This window comes from Macaca fascicularis, chromosome 10 (genome assembly GCF_037993035.2).
Source record: "Macaca fascicularis isolate 582-1 chromosome 10, T2T-MFA8v1.1".
NCBI lineage: Eukaryota > Metazoa > Chordata > Mammalia > Primates > Cercopithecidae > Macaca > Macaca fascicularis.
Genome location: NC_088384.1, coordinates 92,809,154 through 92,826,696, shown reverse-complemented (window position 1 = coordinate 92,826,696; position 17,543 = coordinate 92,809,154). Strand labels below are relative to the sequence as shown.

Genomic DNA, 17,543 nt, shown 5'->3' with positions numbered 1-17,543 from the left:
GCCTCCCGAGTAGTTGGGATTATAGGTGCCTGCCACCACACCCTGCTAATTTTTGTATTTTTAGGTAGAGATGACGTTTCACCATATTGGCCAGGCTGGTCTCTTGACCAGGCTGGTCTCAAACTCCTGATCTCGTGATCCACCTGCCTCAGCCCCACAAAGTGCTAGGATTACAGGCGTGAGCCACCGCGCATGGCCCTGCTGATGATTTTAATACACTGATTTATTATACTAATTGATTATATTAATCTTTATTATTAAAGAAAAACGGAGTATTTTCTGAGCTTATCTAACTCTTTGCTTGTACAATCCCCCATCTTTGTTTCCACTTTTTGTTGGGAAGGATTATCTTTTTTGTGTATGGCTTTTTAATACAAAGTCATATTTTATTCTCTTTAACAGTTTTGTTTTGTTTTGTTTTGTTTTTTGAATCAGCTTATTTCTGAAACCTTTTACTATTGCAACAACTCACTTTCTCCACTTTAGTCCCTAGCATGTCAATTACATATAACCTTTCCTCTTTGGTATTCGTTTCTTCCTCAAATCAAGTATCTCTATTTTGAGATGTTCAAAACCTCTACAAAATGATATTTGTTACACTCATTAAGTGTCAGGACCAGGAATAGAGCGGTGAATCAGACACAGACCTTTCCTTTACATTCACAGAACAGGTAAATTCACCCAAAATCTCTTCCTATTGATAGTTGGTCTAAGGTCTTATCCATCTCATCTTTCTTTACATTATGTCTGTTGCTTCTGTCTTTTGAAACTATGCCTGTTGACCAGATCTCATGTTAGGAAACGACATGTCTCTCCCTAGGAATGACTTGTTTTTGAAACATTTCTCCCTTTCACACCCCCCTTTCTTTTTTTCATAATTCACTTTAATCATTGACCCGTTCTAGTTTATTTTTGCTAATTCTCTAAGCTTGTAACTTACTTGCTGTGAGTTTTACTTGCTGTAATTTACCTTTTGGGTTACTTTATTTACCTTCTACATATGGCCACTAGGCTCCATCAGAAAACACTCCTGTTAGCTGGCTTCTACTTTGACTGCAACTTTCAGTAATAATTAATGGCTTTCCTTGACTTTTTTCCTCTTCAAATTATTCTGTTGTTTTAATTTTTTCCTTGAATCCCTTTCTGCTGCTTAAGTCTGCTTCGTGTAAGAATTTCTCAGAATATGGAATTAATGGCATCTTCAAAATGGACAGAAAAAAGAAAGTACCCATAGCCTGAAATTTCTAGAAGTTTTATTAGAATGGAACCATATACTGTGAACATCAGAAGCAAACAAAGTGAGGCAGGAGGATTGCTTGAGCCCAGAGGTCAAGGCCACACTGAGCTATGATCATGCCACTGCAACTTCAGCTTGGGTGACAAAGCAAAACTCTGTCTCAAAAAGAAAAAGAAACAGGATAGGTGCAGTGGCTCATGCCTGTAATCCCAACACTTTGGGAGGCCAAGGTAGGCAGATTGCTTGAGCCCAGAAGTTGGAGGCCACCTGGGCAACATGGTGAAACCCTGTCCCTGTTAAAAATACAAAAATTAGCCAGTTGTGGTGGCACGTATCTGTAATCCCAGCTACTCTGGAGGCTGAGGCAGGAGAATCGATGGAACCCGGCAGGCGGAGGTTGCAGTGAGTGGAGATTGCGACACTGCACTCCGGCCTGGGCAGCAGATCAAGACTCAGTCTCAAAAAAAAAACAATTAGCCAAGCAGGGCAGCACATGCCCATAGTCCCAGCTACTCAAGTGGCTGAAGCAGGAGGATCGCCTGAGCCTGGGAGATCAATGCTGCAGTGAGTTGTGATCATGTGACTGCATTCCAGGCCGGCTGACAGAGCAAGACCCTATCTCAGGAAAAAAAAAAAAAAAAAGAAGTCTCTAGGGAAGGGCCCCAGAAGGTATTCAGCCTTTTAGAATGCTCCCAATGACTAGTATTGAACTTTTTTTTTTTTTTTTTTTTTTTTTTGAGACGGAGTCTCGCTCTGCCGCCCAGGCTGGAGTGCAGTGGCCGGATCTCAGCTCACTGCAAGCTCCGCCTCCCGGGTTCACGCCATTCTCCTGCCTCAGCCTCCCGAGTAGTTGGGACTACAGGCGCCCGCCACCGCGCCCGGCTAGTTTTTTTTGTATTTTTTAGTAGAGACGGGGTTTCACCGTGTTAGCCAGGATGGTCTCGATCTCCTGACCTCGTGATCCGCCCGTCTCGGCCTCCCAAAGTGCTGGGATTACAGGCTTGAGCCACCACGCCCGGCCAAGTATTGAACTTTTAATGAGTACCGAGAATAAATAATATGGCCTCAGTTAACCGCAGTTGAATCAAGGACCGGCTAATGATCCCCATTCAGAAACTCTGGAGCCAATTACTGTCACATAGACCTAGTCATTCCCATTTTCCAGGGTGATTACTCATGAAACTGGAAGCCTTTCTCCAAGAGGGTCTGGGATCTGTCTCAAAAAAAAAAAGGCTGGGTGCGATGGCTCACCCCTGTAATCCCAGCACTTTGGGAGACTGAGACAGGCAGATCACGAGGTCAGGAGATCGAGACCATCCTGGCTAACACGGTGAAACCCCGTCTCTACTAAAACTACAAAAAAAATTAGCCGGGTGTGGTGGCGGGCACCTGTAGTCCCAGCTACTCGGGAGGCTGTGGCAGGAGAATGGCATGAACCCAGGAGGTGGAGCTTGCAGTGAACCGAGATGGCGCCACTACACTCCAGCCTGAGCGACAGAGCGAGACTCCATCTCAAAATAAATAAATAAATAAAAAGCCAGGAAAACAAGTGCTAAATAGTCTTCCCTCAGTTATTGGTACCTTTTATCTGGGAGTATAGCTATGAAGATGGGATTGAGAACACAGAGTTGTTTTTTGCTAGGTACTCAACAAATAAGACATAGCTTGAGGTTATTGAAGGCATTGCCTGTCTGCTTTTGGCATGCTCCTTTGTGCTCATGTCAGGAACTGAGGGCTTTACAGAATGCCTCATGGTCGTGGTCACATCATTGTAAGAAAGGAGAATTCATGGATACAATGACAGCTGCGTCCCAAAGAGCTAATCAGAATTTGTGGCTCTATATTCTATGACTGAGATTTTAATTCAATCTAGAGTGATTTTTTTCTAATCTTTCTAAATAATCGCTAAAGGAACCTCTGGGACTTCTGTTAGACTGAAGTCCTAATATGGTCTGTTTAGACATCATTATAAATCATTCCTCAAAAGGTGAGGTCAATCTTTAAATCTATTTATTTATTATTATTTTTTTGAGATGGAGTCTCGGTCTGTCGCCCAGGCTGGAGTGCAGTGGCATGATCTCTGCTTACTGCAAGCTCCGCCTCCAGGGTTCACACCATTCTCCTGCCTCAGCCTCCCAAGTAGCTGGGACTACAGGTGCCCGCCACCACACTCAGCTAATTTTTTTGTATTTTTAGTAGAGACGGGGTTTCAATGTGTTAGCCAGGGTAGTCTTGATCTCCTGACCTCGTGATCCGCCCGCCTCAGCCTCCCAAAGTGCTGGGATTACAGGCATGAGCCACTGCACCAGTCCTTATTTATTTATTTATTTGAGATGGAGTCTGCTATGTTGCCCAAGCTGGAGTGCAGTGGTGCTGTCTGGGCGGCTCACTGCAACCTCCGCCTCCCAGGTTCAAGTGATTCTCCTGCCTCAGCCTCTCGAGTAGATGGGACTACAGGCATGCTCCACCATGCCTGGCTAATTTTTTTTTTTTTTTTGAGACGGAGTCTTGCTCTGTAGCCCAGGCTGGAGCGCAGTGGCGCGATCTCAGCTCACTGCAACCTCCGCCTCCTGGGTCCCGGTTCAAACAATTCTCCTGCCTCAGCCTGCCAAGTAGCTACAATTACAGGCACGTGCCGTCATGCCCAGCTAATTTTTGTATTTTTAGTAGAAACAGGGTTTCACCATGTTGGCCAGACGGGACTTGAACTTCTGACCTCGTGATCTGTCTGCCTTGGCTTCCCAAAGTGCTGGGATTACAGGCATGAGCCAACGCACCTGGCCTAATTTTTGTATTTTTAGTAGAGTTGGAGTTTCACCATATTGGCCAATCTGGTCTTGAACTCCTGACCTTGTGATCTGCCCACCTCAACCTCCCAAAGTGTTGGAATTACAGGCATGAGCCACCGCACCCAGCCCTTTAAATCTTATGTTACAAAATACTAAATTTGGTATTTTTTCTAGGGTTTGCTAGACCCTTTTTTTCTAGTTTTCTAATTTCAGAAAGGGAAGTACATGCTCATTGTACATAATATGAAGAAAATTATAATCACCCGTAAACTCTCTCTGCAGAAGCAGCTGCTGTTGTTAATTTTTTGTCTTTTATTTGTTTATTTATTTATGAGACAGGATCTCACTTTGCACCCAGGCTGGAGTGCAGTGGTGCGATCTCAGCTCACTGCAACCTCGACCTCCCAGGCTCAAGTGATCCTCCCACCTCAGCCCCTCAAGTAGATGGGACTATAAGCATGCACTACCACGCCTGGCTAATTATTTTTGCCTTTTTTTGTAGAGATGGGATTTCGCCATATTGCCTATGCTGGTCTTGAACTCCTGACCTGAAGTGATCTGCCTACCTCAGCCTCCCAAAGTGATAGGAGTATAGGCATGAGCCACTGTGCCCGGCCTTTTAGTCTTTTTAAATACCTATTTTTAGTGTAGCCAAGGTCAAACTGTAAAGACTATTTTGTATCCTACTTTCTTTTCCTTACGTGGTTCTTACTAACCATACATATCTTAAGCTGGAATGCAGCACAAGTTTTTTTTTAAACCCCAGATTTTAACAGAATTTCCTCAATATTTAATTTTTTAATATTGGCTTATTTGTTTTATGAATCTGTATCAATCACCTGTTTTATACCAGGCCCTGTGCTATATTTGGAGGAAGGTACAAGTTGAATCAGGAACCAGAAACTCACTGGCTGACCATTTATATCCTACAAAAACCATCTATCCTAATCCATGAGAGGGCCCTTCCTTTTGCTTCTCATAGTCTATCTGTAAATTAAGCACAATGATTTCTCTGAAGAAGTCCTCAGACATTTCTTAGGGCTAGTGGGAGCCATGGAACACTATGCTCCTTTTAATCAATAGCAACATTCCTTGGAAATGTGCTGCCCAGTCCCATCTGCACAGTATCTTAGTTGTCTTTCCATACTGTGACTGTATCAGACTTTTTGTGAATTCAGTTTCGTGTTAGGAGTAATACTTTACTGTCTCTACCATTCTCTTGCCCGTTCTCAGTGGCATCTGTAGTCTCTCTATAACTGGTAATCTGTTGTGAGTTTACTGCCGCTTTTAGAAAGTTAAGGGCTACTCTTTCATAACCTTATTCCTTCAGAAGCTTTTGGCTTCTAGATCACTGTTATCCAGTAGAAGTTTCTGTAGTCATGGAAATGTTCTGTGTCTGTACTGCCCAAGAGTATGAACACTTGAGATATGGCTAATGTAACTGAGAAACGGAGATTTTATTTTATTGAATTTAAATTTAAAGCGTACATATGGCTAATGGTTACCATACTGGATAGTGCAGCTCTAGATAGTCCCTCTTATGGAGTGGATAGTTTGTTTATTTGGGTGTTTATACCACACTGGGCTGTGATTTTTTTTTTTTGAGACAGAGTTTTACTCTTGTTGCCCATGCTGGAGTGCAATGGCGTGATCTCAGCTCACCACAACCTCTGCCTCCCCAGTTCAAGCAATTCTCCTGCCTCAGCTTCCCGAGTAGCTGGGATTACAGGCACGCGCCACCACACCTGGCTAATTTTGTATTTTTAGTAGAGATGGGGTTTCGCCATGTTGGTCAGGCTGGTCTCAAACTTCTGACCTCAGGTGATCTGCCCACCTTGGCCTCCCAAAGTGCAGTGCTGGGATTACAGGCATGAGCCACCGCCCAGCCTGGGCTGTGCTTTTTAACCTCTCTTTTGTCCAGCCAGCAGTATAGTTGGTGGGATCCCAAAGAACTATTGCTTTTTTTTTTTTTTTTTTTTTTTTTGAGATGGAGTCTCGCTCTGTCATCCAGGCTGACACGCAATGGGTCAATATCGGCTCACCGCAACCTCTGCCTCCTGGATTCAAGTGATTCTCTTGCCTCATCCTCTCAAGTAGCTGAGATTATAGGCACCTCCGCGCCCGGCTAATTTTTGTAATTTTTTTAGTAGAGATGAAGTTTCACCATGTTGGCCAGGCTGGTCTCAAACTCCTGAACTTGGGTGATCCACTTGTTTCAGCCTCCCAAAGTGCTGGAATTACAGGCATAAGCCACCGTGCCTGGACCCAAAGAACTATTTCTAGGAGGATCATCTTGAAGGGAGATGAGATTACTTAGTATTTTTGGGGATCGGATAGCTATAGTATCTCTGGAGGGGTAGCTTTTGGGAAGCTGTTAGGAACTTTCTGAAAGTCATTGTAGAGACAGAATAAATAGTCGTGATAAATCAGTTTCTACATAATGGGAGACTTTTTTCAGGAAAGGGGTTACACTTTGTGAAAATTCAAGTAGAAGTTTTCTTTTATTCCCAAATACATCACTTGTTACCATTTTTTTTTCCTTTTTTTTGAAACGGAGTCTCTGTTGCCTAGGCTGGAGTGCAGTGGTGCGATCTTGGCTCACTGCAACCTCCGCCTCCCGGTTTCAAGCAATTCTCCTGCCTCAGCCTCCTGAATAGCTGGGACTATAGGCGCCCACCACCACGCCCGGCTAATTTTTATGTTTTTAGTAGAGATGGGGTTTCACCATGTTGGTCAGGCTGGTCTTGAACTCCTGACCTCGTGATCCACCTTCCTCGGCCTCCCAAAGGTCTGGGATTACAGGTGTGAGCCATCGCGCCTGGCCCACTTGTTACCTTTTTTTTTTTGAGACGGAGTCTCACTCTGTCGCCCGGGCTGGAGTGCAGTGGCCGGATCTCAGCTCACTGCAAGCTCCGCCTCCTGGGTTTACACCATTCTCCTGCCTCAGCCTCCCGAGTAGCTGGGACTACAGGCGCCCACCACCTCGCCCGGCTAGTTTTTTTTTTTTTGTATTTTTTAGTAGAGACAGGGTTTCACCATGTTAGCCAGGATGGTCTCAATCTCCTGACCTCGTGATCCGCCCATCTCGGCCTCCCAAAGTGCTGGGATTACAGGCTTGAGCCACCGCACCTGGCCACCTTTTTTATACTTTTTTTTTTTTTTTTTTTTTGGTTGGGGGAGAGAGTCTCACTCCGTTGCCCAGGCTGGAGTGCAGTGGCAGGATCCCGGCCCACTGCAACCTCCGCTCCCAGGTTCAAGCGATTCTCCTGCCTTGGCCTCCCAAGTAGCTGGGATTAGAGGCACACACCACAACATTGGCTAATTTTTGTATTTTTAGTAGAGACTGGGTTTCACCGTGTTGATCAGGCTGCCCACAAACTCCTGACCTCAGGTGATCTGCCCGCCTCAGCCTCCCAAAATACTGGGATTACAGGCGTGAGCCACCGCACTCGGCCCCTTTTTTATACTCTTATGACTTGCAATACTGGCATCTGGAATGCTGGAAAAATGCTTCTGAATTATTGCCATTGATTTTTTTTTTCTCAATCGTCATTATTATAATCCCTTTTTAGAAGCTTGGTGAATTCTCCTTAGATTTTTTGACTATGTTTTCCTTTTTTTTTTTTTTTTAATATTTTTTAGTAGAGACGGGGTTTCACCGTGTTAGCCAGGATGGTCTTGATCTCCTGACCTCGTGATCCGCCCGTCTCGGCCTCCCAAAGTGCTGGGATTACAGGCCTGAGCCACCACGCCCGGCCTATGTTTTACTTTTTAAATGATTCCATGACTTGTCCTTTTTCCCTATCAGTGATTTCATAGGATGCAACAGACAGGCCAATGTGTTAAGAACCTTGTTTTGTCTTTCTTTCTCTCCTTCAGTAACACTGCCTTTCTTCTCTGTTAGTTTTCAAGGCTTCCATTTCTGATCCATCCATATCTTTGTCCTCTTCCTGATCCTTTCTTTAATTCCTGGTTCTGCACCTGTTCTCCTTCACCCTTCTCAGCTTTGGCCTCTAACTCCTTTCCTCCCAGGTGCTTCCCTTGCGTGTTCAAGGTATGCTTCCAGACTATGATCCACGTTTTACCCTCTTCCTACAAATTCCCACTGCTCTCCTTAGGTAGGAAGGCAAGAAGTTATAAGCTTGCTAGAAAACTAGGCCCCTTCCCTTTTATCTTCTCATGAGCCCGCTAAAGCATAATCTCACCTCTGAAGATTTAGCCTTTATTAACACATGTTCATAACCCTCCCTGCCTCTGAAACCTTCTGATGAGAACCATTTCAGTTTTATGGCAACCAAAAGGCTGCACATGCACTGCTTTCACTGTGAACTGAATTTGCTGCACATGTGGGGAAACCATGTGGGGAAACTGACTGTGTTTTGTGTCTTCTGTTGACAGAATGGTACACGAAACTTCCAGGACTTTGACTGTCAGGTAAGGACTGTACAAGCAACCAGGAGGCTCTGTACAGGATCTCTGCAGTGTTTCCTTTCCTGTAGTGGTGGTCTTGTAGAAGTGGATCTCTCCTTATAGCTAATAATGAGTCCTTAATGTTCGTTTGGTCATTGGATCAAGTTCACTTAAAATGATTTGCAATTATTGGCCATTGGCACAGTGGCTCATACCTGTAATTCCAGCACTTTGAGAGGCTGAGGCAGACAGATCACTTGAGGTCAGGAGTTTGAGACCAGACCGGCCAACATGGTGAAACCTCATCCCTACTAAAAATACAAAAATTAGCCAAGTGTAGTGGTGCATGCTTATAATCCCAGCTACTCAGGAGGCTGAGGCAGGAGAATCACTTGAACTCGGGAGACGGAAGTTGCAGTGAGCCGAGATCGTGCCACTGCACTCCAGCCTGGGTGACAGAGTAAGACTCCATCTCAAAACAAAACAAAATAAACAAACAAAAAAAACCAACTGATTTGCTGTCATGTTCAGAAATTGCCTGCCAGGTACCTGTTTTATGATTGTAGGTTACTGAATAGAGCTGTCTCTTTGTGATTAAGAGTTCTTTTCCTCACATGATATTGGAAACCTCATTTGTCATAGGTGGCAAATGGAGGTTTGCTACCTTACCGCAGAGAAGATAGGAGAGGGGCAGATGGAGGAGAGATTTCTTGACAGTAACATCTTTCCCTAAAAGAAATCTTTCCCTAAATTGTTATGAATACCATGTGCAGATTTCTCTTGGGTTTATGTTTGGAAATGCAAAATTCAACTTGACTCATTAGTGTTTTCTTAAATGAAACTGTTCTTCCTGGTCTGCTTTTGCATCACCTCTGTTGCCAGTTTGGAAATCGGTAAAATGAACCAGCAGTTCATCTACCTCTTTTATCTGTTGACTGGTCCTGAAAGAAATGGGACTAAGGGCCGGGCACAGTGGCTCACACCTATAATCCCAGCACTTTGGGAGGCTGAGGCAGGCAGATCACTTGAGGTCAAGAGTCTGAGACCAGCCTGGCCAGCATGGTGAAACCCCATCTCTACTAAAAATACAAAAATTAGCTGGACATGGTGATGTGTGCCTGTAATCCCAGCTACTCAGGAGGCTGAGGTGGGAGAATTTCTTGAACCTGGGAGGCAAAAGTTGCAGTGAGCTGAGATAACACCACCGCACTTCAGCCTGGGCAACAGAGTGGGACTCTCTGTCTCAATAAATGAATAAATAAATAAATAAGAAATAAATAAGAAAAAAGAAAACATAGGAGTAAGAAATAAGTACAGGGAAATGGAAACCTTATAAACTGGGCATCCTGACCCTCCCACTTTTGGGATAGATGCCATAGCAGCAACAGAAGTGACATGAAGTAGACCCAGAGGGTATTAGCAGGAAAGGAAGGTGCTGGCAACATCCTTGCTTCCAGTATTCAGCCAACCTGTATACCCACCAGCAAATAGTTATTTTCAAATATGCATTTTATGTTAAGTACAGTGGAATCTCTAAGCATTAGCATCAGAACAAAGGACTATTTATAAGCAAAACAGTTATAATAATTTGAATGCTACTGTAGGGTACCTAATAAACATATAGTATCTTCAATAGTTAGAGCAATATTACAAGATGGTTTCTTTTTTTCTTTTCTTTTTCTTTTCTTTTTTTTTTTTTTTTTTTTGGAGACAGAGTCTCGCTCAGTCGCTCAGGCTGGAGTGCAGTGGCATGATATCGGCTCACTGCAACCTCCGCCTCCTGGATTCAAGCGATTCTCCTGCCTCAGCCTCCCAGTAGCTGGGATTACAGGCGCCCACCACCACGCTCAGCTAAATCTTTTGAACTTTTAGTAGAATGGGGTTTCACCATGTTGGTCAGACTGGTCTCGAACCCCTGACCTCAAATGATTCGCCCACCTCAGCCTCCCAAAGTGCTGGGATTACAGGCATGAGCCACCACACCTGGCCAAGATGGTTTTTCTTATTTCTGTTTTATAGTCAGAAAATTAAGAATTAAGTTTTATAACTTGCCATTGAGTGGTTGGGATTGAAAAACCCCATTCTTCCTGAATCTGTTGCCCATTCTTTCCCAACCTGGACGTATCTGGAGCTGAAATGTAAGAAACTAGTTGTTCTTAAAGCTGAGGTTCCTTGGCAGAACAGATGAGACTCACCTTGGAAGGGTCAGGCTCATAGTATAGTTATAGCTTTCTGAATCTCAGTTGCAAACACCTCTTGTAATAACTATTTGGTACTTTGTATATACAACATAATCAGCCTGGTGCTGTTACAGTCATTCACTGTAGGCAATGGCTCCTTTCCTCTAAAACAGTAAGTTACATTATTTTTTAATAAATAGTGACAATGAAGTTTGGGTTTGATTGTTTTTAATTTGATCTAACTTCAGTTATGGTTTGGATCCTAGGTTGAACCAGTAGAGCTTGATTACTGTTAATATTTGACATAATTTACCTAGAAGGAAAACATTAGAGAGAGGGTGACAGTAAAATTCAAGGTGAAGAACTCCAGAAATAGTATGTGTATACACGTGAACTCCTGCCCCAAAGTGTAGAAGTATTAATTTTCTTCAAATTCAGCACCTCCCGTGAAGTAAGAAAATTAGAATATAGCCAGGTACGGTGGCTCACACCTGTAATCCCAGCACTTTGGGAGGCTGAGGTCAGGAATTCATGAGGTCAGGAGTTCGAGACCAGCCTGGCCAACATAGTGAAACCCCACCTCTACTAAAAATACAAAAATTAGCCAGGCATGGTGGTGTGCATCTGTAATCCCAGCTACTCAGGAGGCTGAGGAAGGAGAATTGCTTGAACCCGGAAGGCAGATGCTGCAGTAAGCCGAGATCCTGCCACTGCAGTGAGCCGAGATCCTGCCACTGCACTCCAGCCTGGGCAACAGAGCGAGACTCTGTCTCAACGAACGAAAAAAAGGAATAAAAGAGAAAAGAAAATTAGAATATAATAGATTACATACTTGTTGCAAAATAAATGAGAAAACACCAAAAAGTAAATAAATAAAAATCACCTGTTATTTCACCAGTGTTAATATTGTTAATATTTTGGCATATGTCATTTGAGATTTTTTTCCATACATATATATAATTGTAGATATGAAATTGAGTTTTAGAAATATAATTATGAATCACTTTGTAATATTAAGGCTTAAAAATAGTCTGGCAAAAATTCTTGATACTTTGGGTAAAGCTTTAAAATAGTAACATGTTCTGGCCTTGTGAAATAGAACTTTTAGTTCAGTTCTGATACAAATAGAAAGTCTGGGTGCTGTGGCTCATGCCTGTAATCCCAGAGCTTTGGGAGGCTGATGCAGGAGAATTGCTTGAGCCCAGGAGTTTGAGACCAGCCTGAGCAACATAAGGAGACCCCCTTCTCTACAAAGAATTAAAAAATAAAAAATTAGCTGGGCATGATGTCATACGCCTGTAGTCCCAGCACTTTGGGAGGCTGAGGCGAGTGGATTGCTTGAGCCCAGTTGTTTGAGACCAGCCTAGGCAACATAGTGAGACCCCAGTCTTTCTCTCTATATATGTAATATATATATATTTAGAGATGGAATATTACATATATATATTTAGAGATGAGGGTCTCACTATGTTCAGTATATATATATATGTGGGTATATTATATATACCCACACACATATATGTAAACTATATAGATATATTACAGATAACTATAGCATCTGTCGCAACACTCTCTAATATACATATATATGATATACATATATACACATGTAGTATGCATATATGTATATTAGAGAGAGTGTTGGGATAGATGCTGTAGTTTATATGTGTATATGATATATTGCTTTAGATAAATAACACTTATTTTGTGTATAATCAGAAACAAATTTAGAAAACTTGGAAAAGCATAAAAATAAAGATTGCTCATACTTCTGCGGGTAGATCACCTGAGATCAGGAGTTCGAGACCAGCCTGGCCAACATGGTGAAACCCTGTCTCTACTGAAAATACAAAAATTAGGACAGGTGTGGTGGCTCACGCCTGTCATCCTAGCACTTTGGGAGGCTGAGGTGGGCAGATCACCTGAGGTCGGGAGTTCAAGACTAGCCTGACCAACATGGAGAAACCCCGTCTCTCCTGAAAATACAAAATTAGCCGGGCGTGGTGGCGCATGCCTGTAATCCCAGCTACTCGAGAAGCTGAGGCAGGAGAATCGCTTGAACCTGAGAGGCGGAGGTTGCAGTGAGCCGAGATCGCACCATTGCACTCCAGCCTGGTCAACAAGAGCGAAACTCTGTCTCAAAAAAAAAAAAAAAAAAAAAAAAATTAGCTGGGCATGGTGGCAGGCGCCTATAATCCCAGCTACTTGGGAGGCTGAGACAGGAGAATGGCTTGAACCCGGGAGGCAGAGGTTGCAGTGAGCTGAGATTGAGCCTTTGCAGTGCAGCCTGGGTGACAAGAGTGAAACTCTGTCTCAAAAACAAACAAACAAAAAATCTTCTATAACAAAAACTATACCCAAGTCTCATACAGTAGCCTGCTTATTGGAAACAATAACAGTTCATACTAATAAAAATATAGGGGCTGGCGCAGTGTCTCACACCTGGAATCCCAGGACTTTGGGAGACCGAGGCGGGTGGATCATGAGGTCAGGAGATCGAGACCATCCTGGCTAACACAGTGAAACCCCGTCTCTAGTAAAAGTACAAAAAAGTTAGCCAGGCATGGTGGTGGATGCCTGTAGTCCCGCCTACTCGGGAGACTAAGGCAGGAGAATGGCGTCAACCGGGGAGGTGGAGGTTGCAGTGAGCCGAGATCGCGCCACTGCACTCCAGCCTGAGCCACAGAGTGAGACTCTTGTCTCAAAAAAAAAAAAAGTTGACATTTTCTAGAGCATGTTGTCATGCAAATATAACAAAACTAGTTTAGACTGGGCAGGGAGAGGAAGAAATAGTAACAGGTATGAAATGATCATGATTTAGTTAAGTGTAGAAATATGGGACAAGTCAGATCGTGTCATTCTGGTGTCAACACATTTATTGAAGTCGGAGGACTCAAGAAAAAAGTGAAAGTTGGTTATCACATAATGGTAACATCTTAAACTCTTACATTCTTAAAAGGCTTTTTGTTTTTTTTTTTAAAGATACAGGGTCTAGGCTGGACGCGGTGGCTCACGCCTGTAATCCCAGCACTTTGGGAGGCCGAGGCGGGAGGATCACCTGAGGTTGGGAGTTTGAAACCAGCCTGGCCAACATGGAGAAACCCTGCCTCTACTAAAAAATACAAAATTAGCCAGGCATGATAGCACATGCTTGTAATCCCAGCTACTCAGGAGGCTGAGGCAGGAGAATCACTTGAACCCAGGAGGCGGACGTTACGGTAGGCCAAGATTGCACCATTGCACTCCAGCCTGGGCAAAAAGAGTGAAACTGCATCTCAAAAAAAAAAAAAAAAGATACAGAGTCTTACTTTGTCACCTAGGCTGGGGTTCAGTGACGCGATTATAGCTCACAGTAACCTTGAACTCCTGGGCTGAAGCAACTGCTTCAGCCTCCTGAGTAGCTAGGACTACAGGCACATGCCATTGTGCCTGGCTAATTAGAAAATATATATATATTTTTCATAGAGATGGGGTCTTGCTATGTTGCTCAGACTGGTCTTGAACTCCTGGCCTCAAGTGATACTCTCACTTTGGCTTCCCAGAGTGCTAGGATTACAGACATGAGCCATCCTGCCTGACCTTAAAAAGACCTTCTGTTTAAGACTACATCTTTCATTAGGTGGGAGAGACAGTCCAGAATAGAGAATTATGTCAAGGACCTTTATGATTTCAGGTTGTTTTATAAACATGGAGAATAAAGGGATTATGTTCAAGAAGTGCATAGCCTTGGAGATGATAAATAATCAAAAAGTACTGGGAGAGCTGGAGAATGGTGGCTCACGCCTGTATTCCCAGCACTTTGGGAGGCTGTGGCAGGAAGATCACTTGAGCCCAGGAGTTTGAGATCAGCTTGGGCAATATAGGGAGACTTCATCTCTGCAAAAAATTTAAAAAGTAGTTGGGTATAGTGGCAAGCATGTGTGCTCCAAGCTACCTGGGAGGCTGAGGTAGGAGGATCATTTGAGCCCAGGAATTCGAGGTTACAGTGAGCTATGATCACACCACTGGACTCCAGCCTGAGTGACAACGACGAGACCCTGTCTCAAAAAAAAATAAATAAATGAAGAAAAAGAAAGAAAAGAAAAAGCAAAGAAACTGCTGGGAGAGAGGGGAGAGATCTATGACCAGATGTTCCCTTAGGCTGTGCTCTTTGAGCACAGGCTCATTGTGTAGTCACACTCTAGAATGTTGGGGTGGGAGATGAGATAACTGGATGAAGAGCCAGTAAAACAGATGATAGTTGACTAAGACAAAAAGGTAGCAACAGCAAGTCACTCCCTGCAGTGGCCTGACAATTGAATCAGCTCCTTAGCCAGGGTCTCTGCACATTCATCTTCAGATGGAGTTTTTTTCAAGCTGTTCATTCACAAGGCCGCGAAAAATGTGCATGCCCATCACCATAGAGGTGAGTGCTTCCTTTCTTTTCGTTTTTTATTCTGCTAAGCATATTTACATTCACATACTTTGAAAATGAAGAACTTTGAGACATTGACAACTTGGGGCTGCTCCAAGTAGGGCAATGAACAGGGCCTAGGACTCTTGGCCGTTGATACTTTGGTTGTTACATGGCTTGAGGGCATATTATGGCATGGTAGGGGCTGAGATATCCCTAAAAAGTTGAAATTTTGTAAGGAGCCAATTTTACTTTTGAATATCATCCAAATTATGAAATGGCAACAAAGTAGTAACTTTGCCCTATTCCTTCATCTACTTTTTTTTTTTTTTTTTTTTTTTTGAGATGGAATCTCACTCTGTTGCCCAGGCTGGAGTACAGTGGTACAATCTCGGCTCACTGCAACCTCTGCCTCCTGGGTTTAAGCAATTCTACTGCCTCAGCCTCCTGAGTAACTGGAATTACAGGTGCATGCCTCCACGCCTGGCTAATTTTTGCATTTTTAGTAGAGACGGGTTTCACCATGTTGGTCAGGCTGGTCTTGAATTCCTGACCTCGTGATCCACCTGCCTCAGCCTCCTAAAGTGCTGGGATTTTACAGGTGTGAGCCACCATGCCCAGCCTCCCTCATCTACTTTTAAAGTATTGTGTTTTACCCCACCTGTTATATCTCCCTTTTTACCATCCTTCTCCGGACCTTCCCTGGCAGCTCACTGTCTCATCCCTGTCCACCTCCTGTGTGTATACACACACACACACACACACACACACCCCACCCCCCCACCACCACCACCACTAGTTACCATCAGTTACCGGGCCTTGGCGAGGTCCTGCTATGCTTAGAGTCAGAGTATAAACTGGTGTTTCCCTCGATTCTCAGTAGTGGCCAAACTGGAATCTTTAAGCAGGACCCTACTGAAGGTTTGAGTTTGACAGAAGACAGGTTCCAGCAACCAGATTGTCAAGGTGACAAGTTGTTGGACACTCTCTTTAACTTGGATTTGCCTGTAGTGTCACTTCATATGGCAGACACTTTCTCCTTCTCTCCCTTTTTCTTACTCCCTCCCCCGCTTTATTCTTTATTTCTCTCAAGAAACAAAACATGAGAGATACTGAAACCTCCTTTAGTTCTCGTTGATAATTTATCCACTCCCAGAAGGAAACAAAGTTCTAAAGTTGGTGTACCTTGTTTCTCCTCCAAGTTTTTATACTTTAGTTATAGGCTGGCTGTGCTGGCTCATGCCTGTAATAGTGCTTTGGATGGCCGATTTGGGACAATCAATTGAGGCCAGGAATTCAAGACTAGCCTGAGCAAATATGGAGACCCTGTCTCTCCAAGAAATCTAAAAAATAAAAGTTAGCCAGGTGTAGGCGTGTGCACCTGTAGTCCTAGCTACTTGGGAGGCTGAGGTGAGAGAATTGCTTGAGCCCAGGAGTTCTGTTGCAGTGAGCTATGATCACATCACTGCACTCTAGCCTGGGCACTAGAATGAGATCCTGTCTCTAAATATATATGTGTATGTATATGTGCGTACACATATGTATAAACAGAATCTATAGTGTTGCTTTTTTAAAAATTGTCGTAAGTGGTATTTTTTAATATATATCCTTTTGCATCTTGCTCTTTTACATTTTTTTCAAGATTTTCTGTGTATAGTAATGCTAATAATTCTAGTTCATTTTTATCTGTATGTCATATGAATAAATCATAATTCATTTATTTCCCTATTGATGAATATTTGGGCTGTTTCCAATTTTTTTGACATTATAGAGAAGGTTGTGATGTTTACACCCTTGAACAACACAGGTTTGAACTGTATAGGTCCACTTATACATAGCTTTTTTTCTTTTTTTTTGAGACGGAGTCTCGCTGTGTCTCCCAGGCTGGAGTGCAGTGGCGTGATCTCGGCTCACTGCAAGCTCCGCCTCCCGGGTTCATGCCATTCTCCCGCCTCAGCCTCCCGAGTAGCTGAGACTACAGGCGCCCGCCACCACGCCCGGCTAGTTTTTTTTTTTTTGTATTTTTAGTAGAGACGGGGTTTCACCGTGTTAGCCAGGATAGTCTCGATCTCCTGACCTTGTGATCCACCCGCCTCGGCCTCCCAAAGTGCTGGGATTACAGGCTTGAGCCACCGCGCCCGGCCACATAGCTTTTTTTCAATACATATATTGGATTTTTTTTTTTTTTTTTTCCAGAAAGAGTCTTGCTCTGTCACCCAGGCTGGAGTGCAGTGGCAGGAACACGGCTTACTGTAGCTCAAGTGACTTTCCTACCTCAGCCTCTGAGTAACTGGGACGACAGGCGTGCACCACCAGGCCTGGCTATTTGTAAAAAATTTTTTGTAGAGACAGGGTCTCACCATGTTGCCAAGGCTGGTCTCAAACTCCTGGGCTCGAGCAGTCCTCCTGTCTCAGCCTCCCAAAGTGCCAGGATTATAGGCATGAGCTATCACACACAGTCAGAAAGCTTTTGGAGATTTATAGCAATTTGAAAAAACCCACAGCGGGGCGGGATGGCTCGTGTCTGTAATCCC

The 17,543-nt window shown here is 43.7% G+C and overlaps 1 protein-coding gene across 2 annotated transcripts in view; it reads left to right on the top strand.

Moving 5' to 3' along the window:
- NDRG3 (NDRG family member 3) overlaps window positions 1-17,543 on the top strand; it is a 92,694-nt gene that overhangs the window by 33,721 nt on the left and 41,430 nt on the right. The window contains exon 3 of one of the 2 annotated variants that reach the window (XM_045362936.3): window positions 8,425-8,460. The exons of the other annotated variant lie outside the window; for it this stretch is intronic. Within the exon in view, the coding sequence (XP_045218871.1) occupies window positions 8,425-8,460 (36 nt within the window). The remainder of the gene's footprint in view (window positions 1-8,424; window positions 8,461-17,543) is intronic. 2 annotated transcript variants of the gene reach the window in all.